This window comes from Octopus sinensis, linkage group LG16, assembly GCF_006345805.1.
Source record: "Octopus sinensis linkage group LG16, ASM634580v1, whole genome shotgun sequence".
Taxonomy (NCBI): domain Eukaryota; kingdom Metazoa; phylum Mollusca; class Cephalopoda; order Octopoda; family Octopodidae; genus Octopus; species Octopus sinensis.
The window spans coordinates 35,444,099-35,463,856 of NC_043012.1; the positions used below are offsets into that span (position 1 = coordinate 35,444,099).

At 39.5% G+C, this 19,758-nt stretch overlaps 1 protein-coding gene across 3 annotated transcripts in view; it reads left to right on the forward strand.

Annotated features, from left to right (window-relative positions):
- Window positions 1-19,758, forward strand: part of LOC115220346 (chromodomain-helicase-DNA-binding protein 1-like) — a 68,542-nt gene that overhangs the window by 12,529 nt on the left and 36,255 nt on the right. For all 3 annotated transcript variants that reach the window (XM_029790452.2, XM_036509993.1, XM_036509994.1), the window contains exons 2-5: window positions 1,281-1,393; window positions 10,387-10,493; window positions 12,923-13,052; window positions 15,128-15,238. In XM_029790452.2, the coding sequence (XP_029646312.1) occupies window positions 1,281-1,393; window positions 10,387-10,493; window positions 12,923-13,052; window positions 15,128-15,238 (461 nt within the window). The remainder of the gene's footprint in view (window positions 1-1,280; window positions 1,394-10,386; window positions 10,494-12,922; window positions 13,053-15,127; window positions 15,239-19,758) is intronic.

Below are 19,758 nucleotides of genomic sequence, written 5' to 3' on the forward strand. Positions count from 1 at the left end.
ATATAAATATATAAATAATTAATTAACAATATCAAAGGGTAATCAGAAATATTTGAAATTTCCATTACCAGTGGCCTAGCATGTAAAAAAATTTAGTCAATAGACTATATATTATTCGTTTAAATACAGTGTACATTTAAACACATAAGAGGTATCCCTCATAGGATTCCTTGCATGCTAAAAAGGACAGTTAAATTCCAAACCACTATTAGGGATAAAGTTTCGAAGGAAATTAAAGATAATGGTAAATGTTTTTATTTTTCATTCCCTTCAAAACTTTATCCCTAATAGCGGTTTGGAATTTAACTGTCCTTTCTAGCGTGCAAGGAATCCTATGATGGATACCTCTTATGTGTTTAAATGTGCACTGTATTTATATAAATATATATATATATATATATATATACACACACACACACACGTATATAAGAAACTAAAATGACAAGTGAATAAGAAATTGTGAAATGAACTTCATAGGCTTACAGCTGTTTCTGCTATAAGATGAAATGCACTTATAGTTGAGTGCTTAGTGACATTTCATCCGTCTTTACATCCTGAGTTCAAATTCTTCTGAGGTTGACTTTGTCTTTCATCCTTTTGGGGTTGGTCAAATAAGTACCAGTCAAGTACTCGGGGTTGATGTAATCAACTGTCCTTCCTTCAGAGGCTGCAGGCTCTGTGCCAAAATTTGAAACCATTGTTATTACTAAGGTGGAAAGCTGGCAGAATTCTTAGCATCCCAGATCAAACTGCTTAATGGCATTTCATCTATCTCTATGTTCTGAGTGTAAAGTCTGCTAAGGTCAACTTAGCTATTCGTGTTTTCAGAGTCAATAAAATAAGTACCAGTTATGCACGGGGATCAGTATGACAAACCCACTCCTAAAATATCAGACCTTGTACCTATAACAGAAAGGATTATTATTATTTATTAATTAATTAATTAATTAATTACTAACAGAAGCAGTATTAGTACCAAAGGATAATCTTTATAGCCAACTTAATGTGGGTGTCTTGTTAGAATACAAAATCTTTGAGAGATCTTCTCTTATAGCGGCTTGCTGTATAAAAGCTCACTCCTAGATCGTAGCAGATGAGAATCACCGGTCATGGGCACTGGAACTCTATGTGAATGCTTTTATGCACCAAGCCCCCATATGGGAGAATCTCTCAAGGCTAACAATGCAGTATTTTGTGTTCTAACAATACGTCCGTCCGTGTTAAGTTGGATGTAAAGATTTGTGGTTTTTGTTGTTTAATTGTTCTTTCTTCTGATTCAGACCTTGAACTCCATGAATACCAGTTGTCAGGGGTGAACTGGTTGCTGTCACAATACTACAACAAACATGGCTGTATCCTTGGAGATGAAATGGGTCTCGGCAAAACCTGCCAGGTAACCTTGATGTCTTCCTCTTCTTGCATATTTGTTTGTTTGTTCCTTTGCACTAACCGAGTCTACTTCCAACCATTGACCCTTGGGAAGATACATCCAAGGCTAAGATCTGAATGAAGGGCTGTAATGCCAATTGTGAAGAACTTGGGACACTGGTGACGGAATGTGTCAGTCTCATGTGGAAGTTGTTGTTGATAGATGAGGAGGAAGTGGAGGGGGATGGCAGTGAAAGCGATGATGATGATGGTGGTGGTGGTGGTGGTGGTGGCTGTGGTGATGGTTGGCAGCAACGGTGGTGATTGTTATCATTATTATTATTTATTTCCTTCCATCTGTTCTCCATGTCAGTTCAGGTAGAACCTTAACGATGTCAGATTTAATCATCTAAATACTTGAATCTGTTAATTACTTTACTTGACAGTCAGTTGTTGTTTAGTTCCATGTCTTTCCTGATTGACCTATAATCAAAGGTGTTCCGACTATGACCATCCAGTTTTATTTTCAGTCATGGTGTATCTAGTACTACATCATCATATGTCACCTGCTTTGTTAAACCCTTCTGATACCAACCTGGCTGAAACCGTCTCCGGCTCTGTAGTACTCTTTTACTCTTTTCAGTCATTTGACTGCGGTCATGCTGGAGCACTGCCTTTAGTCGAGCAAATCTACCCCAGGACTTATTCTTTGTAAGCCTAGTACTTATTCTATTGGTCTCTTTTGCTGAACTGCTAAGTTACACCAGCATTGGTTGTCAAGCAATGTTGGGGGAACAAACACACACACACAAACACACACACACGTATATATATACATATACATATATACGACAGGTTCTTTCAGTTTCTGTCTACCAAATTCACTCACAAGGTTTGGTCGGCCCGAGGGTATAGTAGAAGACACTTGCCCAAAGTGCCACGCAGTGGGACTGAACCCGGAACCATGTGGTTGGGAAGCAAGCTACTTACCACACAGCCACTCCTAAATGTCTTCTTTACATAAGTTCTGAATTAAAATCTTCCACCAAACCTTAATCACAATTTATGATCTTAACCCTAGCTTAATGATAACTAAGTTATTTTACTAAACTCTTTGTTATGTTTAAAATTAATTGAAAGAAACACAGAGCATCTCAAAATAAATACATTAATGAAAGGGTTAAGGTAGTTGGCAGCTATTTTTAGCAGGTTGAGCAACCACATGGTAGTAGTAGTAGTGGTGGTGGTGGAGATGGTTTGGGGAGGAGGTGGGGGATTACATATTAGTGATTTTATTATGGTGTTACGATACTATGTTGGTTTGTTGTACATTGTAAGGAGGAAAGGGCCTGGTTACCTGGGGTGGGTGAGTGAGTGCTAGTGGTCAAAAAAGGAATTACTGACCATACAAATGTCCAAAGTAAAACTATCTGGACAATTTCCTGATTATCTCCACCATCATCATCATCATCAGTTTAGCATTTCCCCTGTGCCAGTGCAGATTGTGCCAGTCTGCGATACAGACTGTGTTACCATGATTCTCAAAAAGTCTTTCAAAATATAAACCAACAATTCTGAATGGTTTGTATTACTGATCTCAGAATCATCCAAACAGGGGTTTCTGTTAAAATTGTCCATTCCCTTTAAAGCCCATACCAAGGATTCTAACAACAGGAGGAAATATGCTGATGTAGATGAGTGATTCCAAAGCAACAGGTGGCAAGCAAAGTGTGTGTGTGTATATATATATATATATATATATATATTATATATATATATATATATAATCATCGTTTAACATCCAACTTCCATACTGGCATGAATTGGACAGCTTCACAGGAGCTGGCCTGGCAACAGACTTCTCTGTCTCTTTTGACTGGGTTTTTATGGCTGGATGCCCTTCTTAACACCAACCACCCAGCAGAATGGACTGAGTGCTTTTTACGTGGCACAAGCACAAGCAAGGTCAGTTTGGTATGGTTTTCATAGCTGGATGCCCTTCCAAACACCAACCACTTCTAAGTGGCACCAACACTGGTAGGGTTACCAAGTAACTTGCAAGATAAAGAATCTTTGAGAGGGGAGGGGGCGTTGGAAGAGGGGACCTTGTATCAAGTGATGAAAGGTTATAGTGAGATAGAGAGAAACAGGTGTCTTGCTGTAGGAGGAGGTAGATGATTAGAGGGAGGGAGTGAGAGAGAAAAATGAGGACCGAAGCAGGTGTGCTGCTGTAAAGGAAATACATGGTTACCCAGCCTGAGGGAAGGGCAGGAGGAGAGAGAGAGAGGAAGATGGCAGGACTGCAGGAAGGAACAGGAGAGAGATGGTGGCAAAATTTTGGACATACTCACATAGGACAGGATCAGAATATAAACGGGATGGTCAAATAAAAGAGAAGAGAGAGAGTGTCAGGGCATATCCTTGAAGTACGGGGATCACAATGTAAGTGGCAGGGCATTGCTAAAGGAGCATGAGTAGAGAGTGGGGGAGGGGAATGGAGTGGTGGAAACCTTGGTATGTAGAGGAGATGGGGCTGCTGGATAGCAATGGTACAGTGAACAGGGCTGTGAGGACAGGATTGGAGAGTGAGAGGTAAGCATAGTGCATGAAAGAGATGTGAGGAAGAGAAGAGATGTAGTTTGGTTTGTTGGGGTGGGGCATGTGGAAAGTCTTCTTGTTATGTGTGGGTGGAATACAGTGTTTCTGGAACTCTGACGTGGGTGGGTCTTCTCAAGAACTTCATATCACCAGGCATCTTAGTCCATTATCATTTCCTCCGTGAGATCCAACAGCCTCGTATCAGTCCTCACCACTTTGTCTCATGTCCTCCTTGGTCTCCCTCTTCTGTCGGTACCCCACACTTTCAGTGATCACTCTTCTTTATATATATATATATATATATATATATAAAATCTACTGAGTGGTTGGTGTTAGGAAGGGCATCCAGCTGTAAAAATCCTGCCAAAACAGAAGTTTGGTACAGGCTTCTGCTTGGCCAGCTCCTGATAAACCATCCCAGCCATGTGAGCATGGAAGGAGGATGTTAAACGATGATGATGATATACACACATATGTATATGCATGTATATGTATGTATATGCATGTATATGTATGTATATACACGTATATGTATGTATATACACGTATATGTATGTATATACACATATATGTATGAATATACACGTATATGTATGTATATACACGTATATATATATATAGACACACACATATATACATTGTTGTTGTTTGTTCCTTCTCAAGCCATGCCTGGCTCATAAGGGCCAGTTTCCTGGTGTATAGGTTCCCCACCTGGACGTGATGCTGGTCCATTGCAGATGAGCCGCTAGATGCAGGAGGAAAGAGTGAGAGAAAGTTGTGGTAAAAGAGTCCAGCAGAAGTTCACCATTGCCTTCTGCCGGAGCTACATGGAGCTTAGGTGTTTTGCTCATAAACACACACATTGCCCGGTCTGAGATTCGAACTCTCGATCCCTCAACTGCAAGTCTGCTGCTCTAACCACTAGTCCATGTGCCTACACACACACACATATATATATATATATATATATATATATAGTTAATCCAGACAAAAAAACACAACAACATGAGGACGTGGAACAAATATTGTATTATTGCACGCTAAGGGAAGAAGGAGGGTTTAACATTTCAAGTGGAGCTCTTTGTTGGAAACATAGGGGAAGGAATGATCCCGAGAAGGGAAGACAGGAAAAAAATCGCCAACGGTACACACAAGGTCACATTTTGAAAAAAAAAATATATATATATATGTACGTATGTATATATATATATGTATGTATGTATATATATATGTATGTATGTATATATATATATGTATGTATGTATATATGTATATGTATGTATATATATATATATATGTATATATATGTATGTATATATATATATGTATATATATGTATGTATATATATGTATGTATATATATATATATATATGTGTGTGTGTATATATATTGTTAGTGAACTCTGGTCATTGTTTTGATGTGTGAGGCTGTAGCAGGACGCAGCTGTCCACTCTTCTTTGTTGTTTCTTGCTGGAATTGAAACACATCTGGATTTTGCATTTCCACTTCCATAATATATATACACACACACATACATATATACATGCACAGACACACGCACATGCACATCTGTGCATACACACAGTTCAAAAGTAAATAGACCCCTTGCCCCTTCCTTACTGATCTGTGTGAACACTATTCATTAGTACGATGGCCAAACAAGTTAAATGATTAAAAAACTACACAAAGACTTCTACTAAAACCTAGATTAAGTATTTAAATACATCAAACGACATTATTTGTGTTTCTAGAAACAAATATTTCAAAATGAAGCTATTTACTTTTGGGATCATGCCTGGGCAAAGAAGTTCAGACACCTTTTGCCCCTGGTGGTGACAAAGGGCCTCTCACTCAGAGTGAAAGGTAGATTGTATGATGCAAGTGTGTGAACTGCCATGCTTCACGGCAGTGGAACATGGGCCTTAACTGCCAAAGACATGCGTAGGCTCAAAAGAAATGAAGCTAGCACGATCCGCTGGATGTGCAATGTCAGTGTGCACTCACGACAGAGTGTAAGCGCCCTGAGAGAAATGTTGGACATAAGAAGCAACGGATGTGATGTGCAAGAGAGACGTTTGCGTTGGTATGGTCATGTACAACGGATGGATGAGGAGAGATGTGTGAAGAAGTGCCACTCCCAAACAGTTTAAGGAATTTGGGGTAGAGGGAGACCCAAGAAGACATAGGATGCAGTAGTGAAGCATGACCTTCAAATGTTGGGCCTCGCAGAGGAAATGACGAAAGACAGAGACCTCTGGAGATATGCCTGTGACTGAGAAGACCCGGCAAATAAAGTGAGTTCTCAGCTCTAATCTATCCCAGTGTCACATAACCAGCCCACTCAAAAGCACTTTGGATCGTAGGGTGACATGCTGTGCTTGAGGAGACCTATTGAGTCAAGTACATCAACATCAAATGGAAATTGTAGTTGTGGTCCCCATGCTGGTGGCATGTAAAAAGCACCATCCAAATGTGGTTGATGCCAGCTCCCTCTGGCCCCTGTATCGGTGGCACGTAAAAAGCACCCACAAAACACTCTCAGAGTGGTTAGTGTTAGGAAGGGCATCCAACTGTAGAAACATTGCCAGATCAGACTGGAGTCTGGTACAGCCTCCTGGCTTTCCAGACCCCAGTCGAACTGTCCAACCCATGCCAGCATGGAAAACGGACGTTAAACAACAATGAGGATGATATATATATATATATATATATATATGATAATAATAATAAGAATTGATTAAGCAAACGGAAGATGGAATTGGTATAACACTTCATTTTGTACAACGATTGTTTTGACCCATCCCACAGCTGTCCTTTACAGGTGAGATGCTGTGCATCACATCATGTTGCATATGAATGTACTTGATGTGACCCAGCCTGCAACATTGATGTTAACACAATATGAGGCACAGCATCCCACCTATAGAGGACAGTTGTAGGATGGGTGGAAACGTTCCTCATACAAATGAAAAAGTTACACCAATTCCATCTCCTGTTTACTTAATTGATTATCATCTCAATTAACACTACTGCATTCCTGAAGCAGATCCAACGGAAATATACCCCAACTATGGATACCACCAGGTAGCCCCAAACTGTACCAGTGCTTTACTCAACACTTCAACACACTAACTGATGCATATATGTATGTATATATATATATATATATATATATATATTATATATATATATATATATATATACACACATTTTTATTATTATTTTGCAATTTACTTAATCATCGGTATATTATTGTTATTTTAATTTAAATATTTCTATTATATGTAATTTTCTAGATGGTGTAATTTAATTGTTCATTTTGAATTGATAAAAGGTGGTTTTTTTCTAATTTATATATATATATATTATATTTAATGAAATTTGATTTAGTATTTCTAGATTGAATTTTTCCCTGTATGTTAGGAATAATAGTCCCTCAAATAATTATTATATATATATATATATATCTTCAATTTGTTTCCAGAGAAACGTTTTGAATATGCAAAGAAAGCTCCTACTCCTTTATGCTGGCCACAGTCTGATTGTGCTGACTGGAGAACCAGTTTTTTGGGATTGCATCAAGCTGTACCGATATAATTTAGGGTAAATACAGCAATGATAACAATAATCCCTGGATGGAATTTATTAACATTAAATGTTTATAAAGTCCATCCAAGGATTATTGGTATTATTACTGTATATGAGGATGAATCTAAGATTTTTAGGGGTGGGGGGCAGTTTTTTTTCCAAAATTCAACAATTGGTGGTTATTTTAATCAGTATACTCTAATTAGATTAATTAATTTTCCAACCATTTCCAGGCTGATTCCTTCAACAACTTTATTTTATCTTTGGAGATTCACCATTTTTTTTTTGATATTCTGTTAAAAATGATTCCATCTTATTCAATATGGAAATGTTTTCTGTCCTATTTCTTTGTGCAGTTGAAATAGGAACTGTATGAAGCTGTGATGGTCACTCTCTGCAGTTGCTTGATTTGCTCAGCGTAGCAGCCGGATCTGCTTCATTGCACTTCTGGCTTCTCCAACCGTGTTGTGTATGTCCCCTTGTGTTGACCTCATGTGAGGGTTCTAAAGAAGTGCCACCAGCAGACAAGTGATGTTGTTTGTTTCTAGTCTCCTGTAGAAAATACTTCTGGCCTAGGGGAAAACATTACGTTGCTTGGAAACAGGTAAGGGTTGGTGACAGGAAGGGCATCTGGCATTTAGAGAATCTGTCAACAATCTCCTTTCAGTCGATGCAAGCATGGAAAAGTGAATGGGGTGATGATGATGATGATACACTCACCCCAAACACACACACAGACACACTCTCTCTCTCCCTCTCCCTCTCCAGCCAGGTTACCTTGTACCTCCTCTACAGCAAGATTCTGTCTCATCTAACCTTTCATCTGACACAAGAGCCATTCCTCCATGCCCCCTCCTCCTCTCAAAACATTTTTGTCTTGCAAGTACTTGGTGACTCTGTCTGTGCAGGTGCCACTTAAAAAGCATCCAGTCCACACCGTACCGTAAAGTGGTTGGTACTTGGAAGGACATCCACCTGTAAACCTTGCTCCAGGACTGATCTTGTCTGTGCCACATAAAAAGCACTTGGTCCATTTTGCTGGGTTGTTGGTTTAAGGAAGGACATCCAGCTGGCAAAACCCTGCCAAAACAGTCACAGAAGTCAAGATCAGGCTTCTTCCTGGCCAGCTACTGTCAAACCTATTTCTTTACTTCCCACAAGGGGCTAAACACAGAGAGGACAAACAAGGACAGACACACGGATTAAGTCGATTACATTGACCCCCAGTGCGTAACTGGTACTTATTGAATCGACCCCGAAAGGATGAAAGGCAAACTCGACTTTGGCAGAATTTGAACTCAGAACGTAACGGCAGACGAAATACTGCTAAGAATTTCGCCCAGCGTGCTAACGATTCTGCCAGCTCTCCGTTCCATCCATGCCAGCATGGAGGACAGACGTTGATGATGATGATGATGATACAGTAGGCTCCTGTCAGTTTTTGTATATGAAATCCTCTGACAAGGCTTTGATCAGCCATGTGAGTGGATTTGGTGGACAGCTGTTGCAGGAGAGACTTGCCCAAGGTGTTGCACAGTGGGACATAACATGAGACTGTGGAAAGCAAGCTCCACAGGACCACCCCAGTGTGTGTGTGTGTGTGTGTGTGTGTGTAATTATATATAAAGAGAGAGAGAGATGTTCAGCTTTTGGTTTTGCAGAAAATTTAATAACAGCCTGGTATCTTGTTATCAGGATGTCAAGGGGGTGATATCTGTGTCTGTTGCCAGGGAAACTGTTTTATCCTGAATCTGTTGCTGTGTATTCTCTCTAATCAAACATTTCACTTCTGAATTAGAAGAAAACTGAGTGTGTGGAGCCATGATGACAATGTTGAAAGATGATTGTGATAAGGAGCAGGATGATGATGATGATGATGATTGTGGTTATGATGATAATGGTGTTGGTTTGGCGAGACACCAGAGAAGCCAGTGTCAAGTTTTCATTGCTCATAGAATTGGTTCAGTACTTTTTCTTCGTTGAAGAAACTACAGAATGGTTTATCTGGAAAGAGTTAACCAATTCAAAAACTGATTAAGGAATTTCGACAAATTCAATAAACGAGAAACTGTTGAATAGGAAACAGGAAATAAGTTGGGAAAGTAGGTTGGAAGTTCTTACAGTGAATTTCTTCTAGCTTTAGAGAGAGAGAGAGAAAAAAATATTAAAACAAAAATCTTTTGATATCTTTTTAATCTGTTAAATATGTTGAACGTTTTAAAGTGCTGAAGTTGTAAGTATATCAGGCCTTTACTTGCCTGACACAGCTGCTGGCTTCCTCCTAAGCTTGGCCTCTGCTGAAAACTTGGTTCCAGCTGCTTTAAATGGATTTCTAGATTAATAAATAGTTAGCAATATAGAATGTTTGATTTTTAGACAAGATAGTTCATCATCATCATTTGTACGTCTGCTTTCCATGCTGGCTTGAGTTAGATGGAGCATTACAACCTGAGTCCTTACTGGGAGCTGTTGCTCTCATAGTCTGGGGTTCATATCTATCACTTTTTAAGTTCGTTTCTATAGCTGGACACCCTTTCTATTGTCAGTCACTTTACAGAGTTGTGCCAGCCCTAGAAGGATTATAACCCCTCCACAAGACAACATTGATGGGACCTCAAACCCTTATTTTCTTCACCCATCTGCCATTCACTCCACAGTATGGACTGACTGCATTTCCATGACACCAATGCTAGAGAAGTTGATAAACCTCACACCTTCTCCATTCATTTACCATTCACTTTGCAACATGCACCGACCATGTTTTATTGTGGCACCATCATTAGAGAGGTTGTCAAGTTCTGCAATTTAATTTCATGTTTTTTTTTCCACAGACGATTGCATGTATTTTGTTCCTACGCAAAACCGAGAAGATTCAAAAACCTGACATTGTTATCTGTCCACGATCAGTGCTGGAAAATTGGCAATTGGAATTTGAAAGGTAAGACAATGATGTTTGAGGCTGAAGCTTATTGTCATGAGTAATGTAATGGATTTAGCGGACAAAGTTGAGCTGGTGGTCAGACAGTCAGGTCAGATGGTTTACAATGGCCAAAATTTAGGTTTGGTCTTGCTACACACTATCTTAATCAATTGTCTTCTGTCATAATCTTGAGTTGACCAAAGTTTTGCAGATGAAATTTGGTTAAAGGAAACTGTGAAGAAGCCCTTTGCAGGAATCGTTTCTCTTCTGTAGTTGTAGACTTAATCAGTTGCTCCTCGTTTAACATCAACTGACCTGTGGGCGTCTTAAGTGGACCCTACTCTGTTGGGAGCAGTCAGACTAGGTCACAAGTCTGAGAATAACTTCCTCCCACACCCCAACCCCACTAGTTTCTGAGCCCCTAACAAGGGTCATGACTATTGCTGTCAAGTAAAAACAAAAAGTAAAACCTTCTGGGGTTGGTAGGTACCAGTAATATATTGAGATCGAGGACATAAGTTATGCTACCCATTGCACCCTTCACTTTTGTAATGCTAATTTTCTTGTCACACACTCCCAATGCTGTGGTATACCTAGTCACATACCACCCTCGCCCATCCATATTTTAAGCTGTCTTATTTGTCATTGACATCGTTAAGGTCCACTTTTAATGAATTTCTAAATTAACTCTTAGCATTCTGTTGAAAATCTTCCAAATCAGAGACTCATTCCTGTAATGATTGAGCAGAAAATATCTAATTATGGGTTTGTCTGGTCAAATGTTTGTAGTGTCTTTACTTGTGGTCAGACTACTGTGTAAATTGACAGTATTGCAGATACAACTTAGTTTTTCTTAATGTAAATGGCTATTTCTGCTTAAAATAATATTGTGTGATTGTTAATTAATTACATAATAATCATCATCATCGTTTAACGTCTGCTTTCCATGCTAACACAGGTTGGTTGGTTCAACTGGGGATTGGCAAGCCAAGAGGCTGCACCGGGCTCCAGTCTGATCTGGCAGTGTTTCTACAGCTGGATGCCCTTCCTAATGCCAACCACTCCATGAGTGTAGTGGGTGCTTTTTACATGCCATTGAAAATAAAAGGTGTGTGTTAGCAATTAATTAAATTTGTGACTGAAATGGACGTACAAACAAAAAGAAATGTTTTCTTGACTTTTTGCAGCTTTTTCATTATTTACAGGTAAGCCAGGTTATTCCATCACCCCTTTAGCCCTTAAATTATTCTGTCAAATGTAATCTTTATTTATTCACACCTGTATTATCTAGTAGCTTCTAGGTTTCAATGATGTAATTGTATACTTCCAGACTGGTAGTGTGGGGTAGGTGTGAGAGGCTGGATCTGGCCAGTATGAACCTAAAGCAGGAAGAATGTTAGGGCCTGATATGGCTGGTTTAAATGCTAAAGGGTTAAATGTGGACATTTTCCATGATGGCATGGGTTGGACAGTTTGACATCAACTCAGGTACATTTTACATGGCACCTACACAAGTACTGTATACGTGGCACCAGCACAGGTGTTGGGTGCATGGTACCAGCACAGGTGTTGGGTGCATGGTACCAGCACAGGTGTTGGGTGCATGGTACCAGCACAGGTGCTTCATATATGGCACTGGCACATGTAACATTAACAATGGAATGTTATTCTATTCTTAAATAAAGCTGTGTTGTAAGTAGCTTGCTTACCAACCACATGGTTCTGGGTTCAGTCCCACTGCATGGTACCTTGGGCAAGTGTCTTCTATAGCCTCGGACCGACCGAAGCCTTGTGAGTGGATTTGGTAGATGGAAACTGAAAGAAGCCCGTCGTATATATGTATATATATGTGTGTGTGTATGTTTGTCTGTGTTTCTTCCCCTAGCATTGCTTGACAACCGATGCTGGTGTGTTTATGTCCCCTGTCACTTAGCGGTTCGCCAAAAGAGATCGATAGAATATGTACTGGGCTTACAAAGAATAAGTCCCAGGGTCGATGTGTTCGACTAAAGGCGGTGCTCTAGCATGGCCGCAGTCAAATGACTGAAACAAGTAAAACATTAAAAGATAAAAGATACAGGTTTGCATGAAAGTTTTGATAACAGAAATCTCTGAAAATCAACCCTGGTCATTCAGCAACAAATACATCTTAATTTTAATAGCAAATATTACATAATATAAATAAAGGACAGAAGAATGGTTTCTTCCTTTAGATTCGAGAGTTCACAGCTTCCTTTAAGACTGGTTGATTGGATGGTTTTAAGACTGAGGAATTGATTAAGACTGTTGGCTTGATTCATGTCATACAAGATGTTATGGGTTAATTAAGGCCTTAGAATTTTGTCATTAATTATCATTTGACTGACATTGTCTCATCCTCTTTTCTTGTCTTCTCCACTCAACACTTCATCATCATCATCATCATCATCGCTGTCTCAACAAACCAGGTTTTCTCCCAATTTGAAAGTGAAATGTTTGATTGGAGAAAAGAATACACGGCAAGAGATTCTGGAGAAGATGGTTTCCACGGCAACAGACACAGATGCCTCCCTAGATGTCCTGTTAACAACATATGAGGTAAGTTGGGGTGTTCTGTTCAAATTGGAGTGGGTGGGGCTTGAATATATCCATGGCAACACAGATCACATTCAGTTTTCAGATTTATAAAGTAGTCATCGTCATCATGAACATCCACTTTTCCATGCTGGCATGGGTCAGACAGAATTTGTTGAGGCAGATTTTCCCTTTGTGTAAAAGTTTAAAAAACTGATTTGAATAGTCTCAGTATATAACTGGTACTTATTTGGGCTCAGAACACGAATAAGTAAAGCTTCATCAGCGGAATTTTGAGTTGAGATCTTTGAAGCACAAAAGCTAAATCTTCTAACTTTATTTATAAGGATTGGTATCAGGAAGGGCATCTGGCCATGAGATACTGGTTGATCAAAGTCTAGTCCAACCCATGCCAACATGGAAGCAGCAGATGGGGGAAAGAGGTGCCAGGATCCACCCTCAGAATGGTGAAACAACCCAACCCTAAGAACTGCACTTGCAGCTGAAGAAACTGTAAGCCTAATCCAGCTACTTGCAACAGAATTGGATTCTTTTAAAGGCACCAGAGTAACTAAAGGATCAGGGTGGTGCCATGTTGGTGATGGAGAAAAGCCAGGAAGGACCAATAATCGTTGCACCATCTGCCTTTTTTTTTTCTTTCTTTAGTTTTATTTAAGTGGGTCTCAGGATTAGTTGTGTGGTTTCAAGTTCAGTTCTACTGCATGGCACCCTGGGCAGAGCAAGTGTCTTCTACTATAGCCCCAGGCCAACTAAAGTCTTTGATGGAAATTAAAAGAAACCTGTCATATATATATATGAATTAGGAATTAGGAATATGCAGCCTTCGAAACGTGTCGAGAGTAAAGGAATTTTGTTAAAATCGTCGTTCGACTCCATTCTTTCATTTATTCATAGTTAAAAAAAACACAAATTTACACACGAGAACACGGGATTCCTGCCCTTGGCATATAGCTTCAACCGTGTTTTCTGACGTGAATTTGCTACCCAGGTATCGATTAACCGAATTATCTATACTAGGATAATTCATTCACCTTCTTATATATATATATATATATATATATATACACACACACACACAAAAGTGAGTGATCTAACAAAAGAAAAGGGCTCTCAACACATTTAGTATGAGTTACATGTATTTGAAACAATTTGATTCGGTTCCATGCTACTTCAAGTTTCACTGGCCTCTAACGAGAGCCCATTTCCTTCAGGCTTCTGAATCACTGGAGTTGGGATCCTGCTAAGAACCTGCAAAATTCAAAGTAGCAAGGAACCAAATCAAATTGTTTTAAATAATACATATGTATGTGTGTGTGTGTGTCTCCGTGTCTTGACATCACATGATTGTTATAAATAAATGTTATTCAGTTCCAATAACCAGTGAAAAACATGTCTGGCCATGGGGAAATATTACCTTGTTTGGGAACAGTAAGGGTTGGCAACAGGAAGGGCATCCTGCTGTAGAAAATTTCCTTCTGGTAGAAAATCTAAAACTGTATCTGACTCTTGCAAGCATGGAAAAGTGGGTGTTAAAGCAATAATAATAATGACGGTGACCAATTCCAAGTGGAAGGAACCTGCAGAAGAGGAAGAGACCTAAGGAAACCCAAGAGGAAATGAAGATTGATCTCAGGAACCTGATCTTCATGAAGAGAATGACTTACAAATATTCTTCTGGAGAAGACCCGTCCAACCCATAGAAAAATAAATGCAAACTTATGAGGTACAATCACAGGGAGATTAAAATTATTTGATTACAAACTACAAAGTCTTAAGTTCAATCCTAACTGTTGCTATTACTGTTGCCATTGGGTTCTCCTTCCCTGTAACATCTCTTGATGCCTTTCTCCAGGGACATCATTTATTTCTAATTAGAGTTAAGTGAGCTTTTTTTTCTACATTTTATGTTGGAATTTCATCTTAGAATGCCAAGGAGAAATACCCATCCAGGACATGTAATAACTTACAGATGGGATGGTCATAGCTGGAATACCTTTGATTATAGGTTAGGTCTGTCAAAGCTGATCTGGTCGGTTGCTGCTAAACAACATCTGATGGTTTCTTTCTTTCCTTTTCAGATTTGTCTGCGAGACGAGCTTCTGAAAAGGATATCTTGGCATTTGATGGTTGTCGATGAAGGTCACCGACTGAAGAGCCAAGACTCTATACTCAGGTCCACTCTAGTTTCAGTAAGTTACTCTTCATACACACATTATACACTCCTTCACACAGCCTCTGTGTATTTGAAGGTTACCTGTGTGTGTTGTGTATATATGTCTTTATTTGTTTTTATGTTCACTTACAATGGAAACGTTTTTACATAATTCTGATAGGTTACTCTATACTTTTGTAGAATACAGATTTCTTCATCTTAAACAAGCATATTATTGTCAGTAACTTCGAAGTTTCGGCTAGCTAAGCCATTGTCGGACTACTCAACGATAGCTTGCCGACCAAAACTGTGAAGTCACTATCAACAACATACTTATTTAAGAATACACACACACACACAGCATATATGTTAGTATGTGTGTATACATCATCATTTAATGTCCATTTTCCATACTGGTATGTGTTGGAGAGTTTGACTGGAGCTGGAAAGGCCAGGGACCGCACCAGGCTCCAGCTGTCCATTGAGGCATTGTTTCTACAGCTGAACGCCCTTCTTAATGCTAACCATTCCACAGAGTGTACTGGATGCTTTTTATGTGGTACCAGTGCTTCTAACATAGTACCAACATGGGTGGCTCTTTATGTGACCCTGGCACCAGTATCAATCCTGCTGTGGTGGACGGGTCTTTTTGAGTACAGCAAGGCACCAGCGACCTTGGTCCTTTTTATGTGGTACCAGTGCTTCTAACATAGTACCAACATGGGTGGCTCTTTATGTGACACTGGCACCAGTATCAATCCTGCTGTGGTGGACAGGTCTCTTTGAGTACAGCAAGGCACCAGATACCTCGGTCCTTTGTCATCTCCTTCATAAGGTTCAGTGTCTTCAGATTGATCTTCAATATTTCGTCCCATGTCTTCATGGCTCTCCCTCTTCTACAAGTTCCCTCCACTTCTCTATGCTACTGTTTACTTCCATACACATGACATGACCAAACCAATGAAGTCTTCTCTCTTGCACACTTCATATAATCCATCTTATGCCCAACTTTTCCCTCCAAGCACTAGCGCTCTCTCGCACCTGTACACTGACATTCCACATCCAGTGGAGCAGTCTAGCTTCATTTCTCTCTAGCCTTCGCATGTCTTCTGCATTCAGGACCCACATCCCATTACCATGTAGCATTGCTGTTCATATACATGCATCATAGAAGCTTCCTTTCACTCAGCAAGAGAAAGAGAGAGAGAGAGAGACCTTTGGTTGCCAACAGAGGTACAGGCATAGCCATGTGGTTAAGGAGCTTGCTTCCCAACCAAGTGTCTTGGGTTCAGTCCCACTTTGTGACACCTCGGACAAATGTCCTGTTCTATAGCCACAGGCCAGGCAAAGCCTCCAGAGTGGATTTGGAAGATAGAAAGCAAAAGAAGCCCATTACACGAGTAGGTAGGTATGTATGTATATATATACACACATACACACATGCACACACACCCAAGTTCAGTCAGGCTTCCTAATGTATGTGTTGCTTCCCCACCAGTTTATCCCTTCCTCTCCATCCCCCACTGCCTTCATTAACATTCTCTCCAACCCTCAAGTCCACTATTGTCTGTCTCAACTCTGCAATTCCAGGATAACTGGTCAACTGCCCTGACATTCATACTGCCATCCCCTTTGGTCACCCCTAGCAGTTGGACAAGGCACACCCAGATAATCGAAAAAGAATGTAGTCATCTTTGGCTATTTTTAGGACAAAGAATATCCTCTCATCTTTTGAGAACAACATTTTTTCTAAAATATTTAAACATCATTTAACCCTTTCATTACTGTATTTCTGTTGAGGTGTTCTGTGTTTCTTTCAATTACTTTAAATATAGCAAAGAATTTAGTAAAATAATTTGTCATTCAGCTAGTGTTAGGAACATAAATTGTGACTAAGGTTTGGTGGAAGATTTTAATTCAAAACTTATGAAAACAAGACATTTATACTCAGAGCCAGAGCCGGTTTCAGCCAGGTTGGTAATGAAAGGGTTAACATCCATGTTCTATACTGAATGGTTTGACAGGGTCCATTACGGCCAAGGACTACATCATGCTCTAACTTTATATTTATGACTGGGTGCCCTTCCTAAATGCCAACGATTTTTCAGTGTAGACTGAGCTCCTTTTTTGTGCCACCTTTAATAGTGAAGTCACCATGCAACCTGTAAGACTACAAACCCTGATCAATTAGGGTTGGGGTTTATGCTAGAAGCTGATGGGTTAGAGTATGAGAGAAAGGGACCAAAGGAGAGGAGCTACATGGGTGCTCACATTAGAAAAGGGAGAATGTTGGGGATCGGGGTGGAACTGGGAAGGGAAGAGATAAATGTAGTGGGGATGAGGTGTCTAGGTGGACCCTCAAGGTAGGGGATGAGTAGAAGTGGGTGGTGGGGAGCAGAGGACTAGGAGTGTGGATGGATAAAATTGCAAGAGTGTATGAGATGAAGAATGGGTGAGATGGGGGCAGAGGGTGAATATAACAAGTGGGTAAGGGGTTGGGGGTGATTGATGATGTAGGGGAGTTAAGAGCAACAGAATAATAATGTTGAGACAGTAGAGAGGAGAAGGATGAGAGATGAAGTGTTGTTGGGTAGGTTGCTATAGTGTGGGGGTGGGAGAGAGGCAAGCACAGGACGGTAGAGAAGAGGAGATTGTTTCAGGTGGGATGAGGGGTTGATCAATGTAAAATATGGGTGGAGAGGACAGTATTAAGAATAAAAGATGGATACCAAGTGAAATGGCTCTGAACATCAAAGGAAAGCTATAGTGAGGAGATGATGAGTGGTGAAAGGGTCTCAAAGAAGAAGTGAAGGGCCCAGTTGTGCACATATCCACACACACACACACACACACAGATCGCTTCTAGAATTTAGTTTTACTGAGGTAAGTAGGTCTTCTCAAGGACCTGTCGTTCTGATCGTTTGTACTGCATATTGCCAGCCATCTCAGCCCCTCCAATAAAACATACCATGACCGTGTAATGAAGCACTGTTTTCTTTTCTTTTTATTTTATTTTTCTCTCCTCATCCTTCCCAAAGAAGAGCATAGGCTCGAAACATTAAGGACTTCTTCCAGATTTCTTGCATGTCAACCCAATACTCTCTGTTTGTTGTTTTCATACTTCATCTTTGTGTGCTTTTAATTTTTGTACCATATACATACATATTCACACACACACACACACATATATTTATAATTAAATTGCAAAGACAGCATAAAAAATATATAAATAAAAACAAAATTGTAATAAAATATTTCTGTATCTCATTTAAACAGTAAACACAGACATGCACACACACACACACACACACATGCACACACATACACGCACACACACACACACGCACACACACACACACAAACATAGAGACTGTTCTTCAACACGTGTATTCTTGTGAGTTGCAGCACATGTCTTTCTTGTTCTTAATAAATATCTGTGTATGTGTTTGTGTGTGTTGTGTTGAATGTGTTTGGGTGTGTGAACGGCACATCCATTTATATTTTCTAAACAAACACCTGGTGTGCGTTCTTTGAAACTTTGGATGTTTTTATTTACCTGGTGGTGAATGTTTTGTGCTATGTTCTGAATGTAAAATGGAACAGAGACAAGCTAGTGTTGACTTATTTAATACAGAGAGTTGTAAAAAGTTAATCAACTTGAAATAATTTGGTGGTTTGATTGATCGACAGATGATTTAGTGTTAAAAAGTTAATTAAAAATGATTATGTGGAGAAAAATAAAACTACTTCAGTCAGTTGTTTCTCAGCATGAACTGATGTATAATATATCAAATGTATTGTATATCATTGAGGTCTCACTTTATGGCTTGATGCCTTTCCTGCGGCTAATCCATATCTATTTATTGTGTAATGGAACTTTGAAGTAAAGGATGAATGACTCGTAATATCTTAATTTTCTAGCAAGTACATCGGTATGCTTCAACATGTTTCTTTATTATGTTGACCTCCTCAGCTAAGCATAAACTTCACTGAATTTTACCACAGTTATGATTGGTGAAAGACTCATTCAGTAAATATACTACATCGTCTAAATGATGGTGTAGAAACAATTATTTGAGGTAAAATTCTTAGAAAACTTAAAATAATTTTGGCCATTTAGTAATATAGATTTTATCACTAAATTCTTTGTTTTTTTAATAGTCCCTCTATTATTGTGTTAGCAATGATTTATCTAACACTATCCATCTACCAAACTACATAATCATTTCTTCACTACTTCATCCCATGTTTTCCTGGGCCTCTCTCTTCCACAAATTCCATCTACTTTAAGCGATAAGCAATTCTTTGGGCAGCTGTCCTTCATACATATGTGTCACATGGCCAGACTTGCACAGTTTTCTCTCTTACACACTAAATCTGATTCCTTTTGTGCCTAACTTTTCTCTCAATATCTCTTACATGCACACTAACATTGCACATCTAACAAAACATAAAAACTTCATTCCTCTCAAATCTTTACATGTCCTCTGCATTCTGGGCCCATGTCTCACTACCATGTAGCATTACTGTTTGTAACCATGTAGCAGAACTGTCTGT